The sequence below is a fragment of the Pestalotiopsis fici genome, assembly GCF_000516985.1.
Source record: "Pestalotiopsis fici W106-1 unplaced genomic scaffold PFICI_Scf_8, whole genome shotgun sequence".
Classification (NCBI taxonomy): Eukaryota; Fungi; Ascomycota; class Sordariomycetes; order Amphisphaeriales; family Sporocadaceae; genus Pestalotiopsis; species Pestalotiopsis fici.
The window spans coordinates 627347-636784 of record NW_006917098.1 but is presented as its reverse complement, the minus strand read 5'-3'; the positions used below and the strand labels follow the sequence as shown (position 1 = coordinate 636784).

At 53.6% G+C, this 9438-nt stretch overlaps 3 protein-coding genes across 3 annotated transcripts; 2 read left to right on the top strand and 1 right to left on the bottom strand.

Annotated features, from left to right (window-relative positions):
• Window positions 1-209: 209 nt before the first annotated feature.
• On the top strand, window positions 210-1826 carry PFICI_10896 (uncharacterized protein; the record flags this gene model as incomplete). The annotated part of the gene is made up of 2 exons (XM_007839477.1): window positions 210-945; window positions 1006-1826. 2 exons carry the CDS (start codon window positions 210-212, stop codon window positions 1824-1826), a joined length of 1557 nt encoding a protein of 518 aa, XP_007837668.1.
• Window positions 1827-2585: 759 nt separating this feature from the next.
• PFICI_10895 (uncharacterized protein) lies at window positions 2586-4507 on the bottom strand (the record flags this gene model as incomplete). The annotated part of the gene is made up of 3 exons (XM_007839476.1): window positions 2586-3217; window positions 3328-4056; window positions 4138-4507. The coding sequence occupies 3 exons, from the start codon at window positions 4505-4507 to the stop codon at window positions 2586-2588; spliced, it is 1731 nt and encodes a 576-aa protein (XP_007837667.1).
• A 1326-nt stretch (window positions 4508-5833) lies between these two features.
• PFICI_10894 (uncharacterized protein) lies at window positions 5834-9149 on the top strand (the record flags this gene model as incomplete). The annotated part of the gene is made up of 3 exons (XM_007839475.1): window positions 5834-6720; window positions 6785-7351; window positions 7406-9149. 3 exons carry the CDS (start codon window positions 5834-5836, stop codon window positions 9147-9149), a joined length of 3198 nt encoding a protein of 1065 aa, XP_007837666.1.
• Between the last annotated feature and the right edge of the window lie 289 nt (window positions 9150-9438).

Below are 9438 nucleotides of genomic sequence, written 5' to 3'. Positions count from 1 at the left end.
GCTCGGAAGCTATATTAACGACCTGTTCCTGATTCATTTCGAACCATTCATCCACAATACCTCTTCATCATCACCACCAACAGCGATCGCATCAGACTCGACTTGCTGTTACCCGCCATACTTGATTTCGTCTTCACAGAAAGTAGAACATCCCATCAACTTTCTCTCCTCCCTTTGCTCTCTTCTCGAGCACATCTTCAACAACAGCAATGAGCGCACCCTCGAATAACCAACATGCTCACGGCCAGAACCCGGACTACTATGCTGAGACGGCCAGCGTAGCCGGTCCCTCGGGCAGCAGCCAAGCAGCATCAGAGCAGAACCCTCCTCAGTATCAAGAGATGGTACATCCTCCTGCGTCTTCTGGCCAACAAGACTACTACCCTCCCCCGCCACCGGGGCCCCCGCCGAGCCAGAGCCAGAACCAAGGCTACCAAGCATACCACCCTCTCCAGTCGAATCCCGCCGACTATTCACAACAGCCACCGCCGAGCTACGAGCCCACGCCAGGGTTGGATGTTCACGGAGATGAGAAGCCCCCAGTGCTGCCTCCGCGCCCGACCTCGCGACCCGGGTCCAGCCAAGGGCAAGCAGCACCCTACTTCCCTCCTCCGCCCGGAGCTACTGAGGCGCCGCCGTCGCCGCAGCAGCAGCAGCAGCAGCAGCAGGCCGCTGCTCCCACGACAACCGAATCCCATGGCTCTGTAGGCCCTGCAGTCGTGGCAGCGGGTGCAACTGGTGCTGCTATCGGGGCTGCATCGCAGAGTCAGCAGAACCCCGATGCCAAGAAGAAGAAAACCTTTGGCGAGCGTTTCTACGACTGGAGTGTTAAGGCTGGTGTGCCCGTCAACAAGATTACCAACAAGCTAGGCGCGGAAGCTTTCTGGCCGACGAGCATGGACAAGGAATGTGACAAGGCCGCTCGCATTCTAAAGTCTTTCTGCAGTAAGTTGACTCCATTATTCCAATGATCTCCGTGGTCTTCAAGTGCTAACTATATAATAGAGGATGGATTCTACACCGAGTCGACTCAACCGCCACCATCGCCCGGCCACGCAACGAACCCGGGTCCCACACCGAACCCCAAGGCCAAGACTTTGGTCAAGGTGCCTTCCAAGGCCATAGCACAGGCCAAGGGTATTGCCATCTTCACAGTCTTCCGTACTGGTCTGCACATTTCTGGTGCCTCGGGCTCTGGTATCGTCATGTCGCGCTTGCCCGACGGATCTTGGTCCCCGCCATCAGGTTTCCTAGTCCACACTCTGGGCGCCGGCTTCATGGTTGGCCTTGACATCTATGATTGCGTCTGTGTACTCAATACCGAGGAGGCTGTCAAGGCCTTCACAAAGCCACGTTTCAGTCTTGGAGGCGAGATCACAGTTGTGGCTGGCCCCGTGGGCGCTGGTACATCTGTCGACGCAGCTATTGGTGCTGGCAAGCCAGTATGGTCATACATGAAGTCTCGCGGATTCTACGCTGGTATTCAGGCCGATGGAACAGTCATTGTGCAGCGTCCCGACGCCAATGCAGCCTTCTATGCGGAGAAGGGTATCACGCCTGAGCGCGTGCTGCGCGGTGACGTGAAGCCTCACCAGGGCCTAGTTAGTGACGGCGGCAAGGGCGAGATCGTGCCATGGCCTCTTGGTGCTCGGCAGCTCATGGAGGTGCTGAAGAGCGCCGAGGGCGGCCGGGCCGATGAGAAGGTCGTCGAGGAGGTTGGTAAGGGACCAACTCCCGGCGATCTTGCTGGCACTGAGGGAGTTGGCCATGGAGACCCTTCTGCGCATGGCGGTGTGCACCCGCAAGGTGATGTGAAGTATGCTTGAACGCGGAAGAAATGAGTAATGCCTGATTAATGCGGAACGAAACTATACCTAGCTACCTAGCAATGCAGAGACAGAGACACTCTTAATAATACATAATGATAAAGAACGTCATCAAGCTTTACACTACAATTGTGAATGAAACCTTGCTTCAGTTCAATGGTCAAGTGAGTGACTAAGCAATGAAAATGATCTTTTTTAAGTTATGGGATCTTAAATTGAGACTTAGGATATCTCAGCCCGTCCGCTAAATGCAAGGGACGGATTGGAAATGTCTTACGGTTGTCTTGCGGAGCGGCAGAGTCGTAATAGGCCTCCGGATGAAGTTGCCGAGGCACATTTGCGACGCGGCGTCAACAATTGCTTTAATCCGAAATTTTCTTTAATGTTAACCCAGACGTGTCTTGCTCAGAAGCTATTCTCTCTTGTTTCTGAAGAGATTCTCAACTGCGATGAATTGTGATTGAGGATGCGGGCATGATGAATGTGAGTAGACCAGGACTTACACGACAGACTAGGATTTCAATTGGCACCATGCCAGGTAGACAGGTATTGGCGTGGGCAGGGAAATGACATCACTTTAGCACCAAGGTACGGGCTGTTTAATCACTGCGGGGTCTTTTTTTTTTTTTTTTTTTTTTTTTCATCACGGATGTTTGGTGAAAAAAGATGAAGCACAAATGCTGTGATGATTACAAGAATGATTGAATGCTTATTAGTGTCGTTACTTCATACGAAAAACAAAACAAAAACAACATGGTTTTAATAAGTCTCTGTCCAACACACACCCTTTTCACACTTGGCCTTTAGATTGTACCTCCCTTCAGCAATGGCGTGCTGAACAGTCCAGTGCATTTTGGGCTCACTGCATCGGACACCGCGATGTCTCCCAAGATTCATGCGCACGTGCTTCTCCCATCCGTCGCCCTCCTTGGTCAAGATGCGCAGCTTGATGGGCCACAGCTCGAGAATCCACCAGACGCGGGCAATCCGGAGCATGTCATTGCACCTTTCCAGACCGTCAAAGTAATCCTCGTCCGACTCGGAGGGCAGAATGTAGTTGAGCTTCTCGGCCGAGGGGGCGTTCTCGATGCGGTCGTCCTGGGAGCCGATGGGCAAAAAGACGGAGCGGCGGTACAGGGGCGCCAGCGTCTTCTTTTCGTACTTTTCCACGAGCCGCGGCGGCGGGCCGGCAATGGGCCGCACCGGCTGCTGGTACTTGGGCCACAGCGTGTGCACGTCGAGGCCAAACTCGGCCAGCCGCGCCGTGTCAAACAGGATGCCCGTGTTGCAGTCAAAACACTGCCGCATCATCCACCGCAGCGGGATCCGCGACAGCATGTGCCGCGTCTCGTTGGCCACGGCGCCGCCGCCCACGTCGGCGTGGCAGCCCACTACAGTTGACAGATGTGTTAGCAATTGTTTTTTTTCCACAGCTGTATGAATGAAGCTCAAGGTAACTCTTGCAAAGGCGGAAAACTCATGCTAATGGGAGAGAGCTTACTGAACCACACCTCGAGCACGTCCGTCTCAAAGAACCGGTTTCGGTGATGCGCCTTGTCCTGCTCCTGGAATTTGCGTTCCAGGCTGGACTGGCTATCTGACAGCACCTTACTGACTTTAGGTCTCGCCAGGTCGCCATTTGTGGCACCATTGGTATGTCCATTGGTATAGCCATTTGTGTAGCCATTAGCGGCCACTCCGTTGGTGGTTGCCATTGCGGGCGTCTTTTTCAACCCAAAGCGCCGTCTGACGCGACCGGCCGGCGTAAAATCGACAGTCTCGCGGCGCTTGGGGTGCTTGCTGTCGGCATCCGGGTTTTGCTGCTGCCACTGACAGACCTTGAACTTGGCACGGTGCTCATCCAGAGCCATGGCATGTCGAAAGTGCCGGATGGAATTGGTCGGCGACTTGCTAAAGGGCAGCCGGCGCGGGATGAAGCCCACGCTCGCGACGCAATCCCACACGCCGACAAAGTGAACCTCGACGTGGGTGCAAAAGGTCCGCTTGAACCCGGCAGCGAGCTTCCGGCCGTCCTCCGTGTCGTCCTTGTAAAAGTTGTAGGCAAAGTTGAGCTGGGACCCGTTGCTGGCAGGCAGCAGGCCAACCTTGTGCAACATGCCGGCCAAGCAGCGCACCGTGTAGGCGCCGCGGGAGAAGCCAAACAGACAAATCTTGTCGCCATCGTGATAGTTCTGCATCAAGAACTTGTACGCGTCCTTTATATGAATGCCTAGTACATTGTGTGAGTATTTCTTACGGGAAGCAGCATTGGTGTGTGAGTGTGTGTACGCCTGGCGGCGACGGCACTTACCCAATCCGCTACCCACGGCCATGTCCATGGCTGCTCCGATGCCATTTGACAACCCGCCCTTGTCATAGGTGCCGATGCCGGACTGGTAATACGTGACCTGTTCCGCTGGCGAGTGCTTCTTGAGGCACGAGACAAAGTTGACAATATTGCTATTGTCATTGTCAAACTGATCGCCAGTTCCGTCGAGGCAAATGACGAGAGTTCGCGGATGGTTCTTGGTATCTTCCGCTTTTCTCAAGGCCCGCATCGTCGGCGGGAGCCGGAGATTTTTGAGGTCGCCATCGGGCAGTGGGCCTTCAAAGGTCGTGCTGGGAATGAATGCAGTATCCTGAATCGGGTATGAACCTGTCCTACTCACTTTCCTCTCCATTTTCACAGACAATATCGAGTGGTGCAATTGTTTGTAACAAGAAAATGTAAACAGGCTCAACCAGACAGATGGTGGGATTGGCAAAGAAAGAGAGGGATATGCGAGTCCAGCGAGGAGCAGAATGATGAGGAATCCGCCGCCACGATAGGGGCAACCAATTGATCGTCGTCCAAACACGGCAGAGTATCGATACCCTTTTTCGCGGTCCTCCAACCTTTTTTCGATAATCTTGGAGACTCGCCTTGGCGTAATCCTGTCCAGGTTGCCGATCACATTGCTTAGTCCTGCACAATGTCTCTGAACTCTTCAATTAACCAATCAGCTTGACTCAATGACAGAGCTTCTAATGTCCAGTGTCGCACGCATCATAGATGTCGCCGAACAGGTTGCGACTAGGAGGCACTGGGTTAACGCCGTCCCACCCGCCCACCTACATCTTCACGTTACACGTTATATGCGGAAGGAGAGTGACGATCAGCCAGCCACGCGAGTCGACTTCAAGCGCGGTGAAAGTCAAATGCCTCTGTGCTCCCACCCTGTCTGTACTAGGCCGCCCTTCTGGGTCTCGTAGGTCTGAGTGGATATCTATCATAGTATATCGTCTACGCACGGCATTTTTTCACCAAAGGAATCGATCTCCAGTGGTCTTGTCTGTCTTAGCGGTGACGATCCCATCTCAGCTGCGATCGAATTTGCATTGCTGCATTGTCTAGCGTCCAAGGGCTATACCCAACTGGCTGGTTCGCGATGGGGTCGCAAGAGTATTGCATTCGATGGTGCGCGGAGTCAGCCGCTCTCTAGCCAATGAGGCCGGTCCCTTGAGCTAGAGATCGGCATACTCAATCGGTTTGGCGCTCACTCATCTCCACTCGTCCCGCCGTCCCGAGCCCGCTGTGGAGCTGCCCAAAAGCAGAAGCAAGACGACGCTATCGCGATATAGTTTACGGCCAATCGGGACGGCTCGATTGGTCTTACGGTCGTACACTTGGTCACCGCAGCTTGACGCCCTTGGATCACTGCCGAGATGAGAGACAAAACATGTTTTGCACCATGGTGGACCACTTTGTGGACAAAGCTTCAAGCTATGTCATGAGGATCTCTCCCTCATTTGGTGAGCTCTAGTATCTTGTGCTACTCTAGGCAAGTATCGTGCAACGTAACCGAGGCAAGGAGGCAAGAGGAGGGTGAGCAGCTGTGACAAATAGTTTTCTTTCGAGGTCGTATCCCGGAAAACTTTCCTTTCTCTCTCCTTTTTTTTATACTTACCAAATCATCCTTCCTAAAGCTGTGACCTGTCTAAACAGCCGTCTTTCTATACACAACAACATGCCTGGAAGACTAAAGTCTCTCATTGGGACCATCAACAGGCGTCCCAGCAAGGCAGCCGATGGACGTACAGACCAGCAAGCTGCCACTGCTGCGGGAGCGGTAAACGGTGAAAAGACTGGTGTCTTTTCTGATCTTGCCGGTCTCAGCTTCAAGGACAAGCACACACTTGCCCATGCCCTTCCGACACTCGCCTCTGGCGAGGCTCTGGATGACAAGGACTTGCTGTTGGAAAAGGGTGTTGCCATGCTCCAGGGAATGCCACCCAACAGCGGTTTGAGTCAAGGCATTTCCGATGCATTCATCTCAATGCTCTGGGCAGATCTGCCCCATCCCGCTCTCACATCGGCCGGTCCAACGTCGAGATATCGGAGACACGATGGAGGCGGCAACAACCCCTGGTTCCCAGAGATGGGCAAGGCGGGCTCGCCGTATGCTCGCAACGTGCCGCCCATGAAGTCCAAGGGTCCCAACCTCCCAGACGTCGAGGCCGTCTATGACGCCTTGTTGAAGCGCGAGGGACCCTTTCGCAAACATCCATCAGGCCTGAACCGCATGTTCTTTGCATTTGCGACAGTCGTTATCCACGAGTGTTTCCAGACAAGCCGCAAGGATCCCTTTATCAATGAGACATCTAGTTATGTTGACTTGAGCACGCTGTATGGAAACACGGAAAAGGAGCAAAAGCGGGTGCGTACATATGAGAATGGTTTCATATACCCCGACTCAATTGCGTCGGAGAGAATCATGATGATGCCGCCGCCCGTCGTCGCCGTCTTGATCATGTTCTCGCGCCACCACAACTTTATTGCGGAATCCTTGATCCAAGTCAATGAAGACGGCAAATACAAGCCCTGGGAAGAACTTGATAGTGAGGGACAGAAATGGTGAGTAAAATCTACCCCTTACATGCAATGACTTGTAGTACCTAGGCTAATTTCATACGCTCAGGCAAGATGAAGACATTTTCCAAATTTCTCGCAACATTAATGTGGGCTTCTTTGCTACAGTTGTATTGAAGGACTATGTCTCGGCCATCCTCAATACCCCCCGAGCCAACTCGGAGTGGAACCTCAACCTGGGCAAGGAAATCAAAAAGGGTGGCCAGCGCGTCGAGCGAGGCAACGGCAACGTCGTGTCTGTAGAGTTTGCCGTCCTCTACCATTGGCACGCGGCCCTCAGCGCCGCCGACGCCGACTGGATGGAAGCTGTCCTGCGGTCCGACTTTCCTGACTTGGCTTCCATTGAAGATGTCACGCATGAGCAGTTCCTAAAGGTCATGATGAACCACGGCCACAAGCTCATGGCGACTGATCCCAAGGAATGGACTTTTGGCGGTCTGAAACGCCAGGCTAATGGTCGATTTAGTGATGTTGAATTGGCAGAGCTCATCAAGGACGCCATTGAAGAACCGGCTCATGAGTTTGGTGCCCACGGAACTCCAGCCAGTCTGAAAATTGTGGATATCATGGGACAACTACAAGCGAGAGAAGTCTTTAACGTTTGCACTCTCAATGAGTAAGTTGTGGTACAATTGAATTTATGTTTATAGATAACTAACTTTTGTGTTAGATTCCGTCGATATCTCAACTTGAAGCCATACGAAAGCTTTGACGAGTGGAACGAGGATACCACGGTTGCCAGAGCTGCGGAACTTCTCTATGGTCACATTGAGAACATGGAGCTCTACCCTGGTCTAATGGCAGAGTGCACAAAGCCCGCCATACCAGGTAGTGGTGTCTGCCCAGGACAGACAACCGGCCGAGGTATTCTCGATGACGCCGTGGCTTTGGTCCGTGGTGACCGTTTTCTGAGCTACGATCTCAACAGCAATACTCTGACGCATTGGGGTGCATCTTTGCTCCAGGACAACGCTCCAGGTGCTTATGGCGGCATGCTGCCCAAACTGCTGTTTAGAGGCTTGCCTGGCGCCTTTACTGGCACTTCATCATATGCTCTCCTGCCGTTTTACACTCCAGAGGCCGCACGCGGTATTCTCAAGGGCAACGGTGCGCTGGACAAATACGACCTCAGGCGGCCCCCGAGTGGCATGGACATAATCAGTGTCCAGACACACGAAGGCTGCAAGCAGGTGTTTGAAGACCGTGAGAACTTCCGCGTCATGTACCAGGATGCCATTCGCAACTGCACTGCCGGTCACGATTTCATGATTGGCTGGGACGATGCCAACCGACATGACGAGCGGTCCAAGATCCTCCACAAGGTCTTTATGGAGGATGGCTTCGAAAAGGACATAACCAACTTTTTCAGCACCAATGTCAAGAAGCTCATTAGTGCAAACTCATTGACCCTTTCCAAGGGCAGACGGTCAATTGACGTTGTGCGCGATGTCACCAACATTACGCCCATCCTGTGGCTGGCAGACAAGTTTGCCATTCCGCTCAAGACTCAGGAGAAACCCAAGGGTCTGGTATCCATCTTCGAGGCATTTGGTGCTTACCTTGTCTTGTTCATGTACCAGAGTTTCAATATCATGCCAATCAATGAGTGGAAGCTCCGCGAGGCGGCAATGAAGGCGGGCGATGCCCTGCGGCCCATTTTTGAAACACATTTAAAGACGCAGCAAGGCTTGAAGGAAAAGGCCGTGGACTGGCTCGCCAAGGGCAGTGCGTTTGAAGTCGGACCCCAGGCTGACCGTTTGTACCACGCGCTCAACGACTCAAAGCTGCCCATCGGCGACATGGTCGGCGACTGTATCGGCATGGGCGCGCCCGTTGCCGGCAATATTACCCAGCAGGCCTCGCTCCTCATTGACTTGTACCTCAGCCCGGGCTACGAGCAGTACAAGGAGCGCATCATTGAGCTGGCGCACATGGACCCGGACAAGTCGGAGCGCGAGCTGGCCGGCTTCGTCATGGAGGGCATGCGCCACGCCGGCGTGGTTCCCGGCCTGCCGCGCGTCGCCACCCGGGACACGACGGTCAACGACGGCGCCCGCGGGCCCGTCACGGTCAAGGCCGGGCACACGGTGCTCATCGCCACGTCCAAGGCGGCCATGGACTCGACGCAGTACCCCGAGCCCGAGAAGCTCAACCCCCTGCGCCCGTTCAAGGACTACATCCTGCTCGGCCACGGCCTGCACTTTTGCTTTGGCGCCCGCCTCGTCACCCCGGCGCTGGCTGCCACGCTCCGTGAGGTCTTTAGGCTCAAGAACGTCCGTCGTGCCCCTGGCAAGCTGGGCAAGTTTACCATTGTGGAACACGACTTGGCTGGCATCAAGATGAGACATTACTTGGACTCGAGCTCCAAGGAGTCGCCCATTCCCACGTCTCTCACGCTTTATTATGATGCCTAGTTTGTTCTCATGGGCGAGGAATATCGTTTGGAATGGATCATGAAAATGGACGTGCTTATTTATACCTCCTTTCGACTTTGAAGCCTTTCGAGTTTTATTTTTTATTTTTCTGCATTTGGTGAAAGCCACCTTGATACCTTGATAGTCGGTCATTCCCTAATAAAATGATGAATTTGAAAATGTTTCTGATCATTGCCATTTGGCGACTCTTGTGAATATCTTCCAAGTGCTATAGCTGGTACGTCTTTGCATGGGTCACGATCACGATACACAAGTGTCGAAAGTCAAC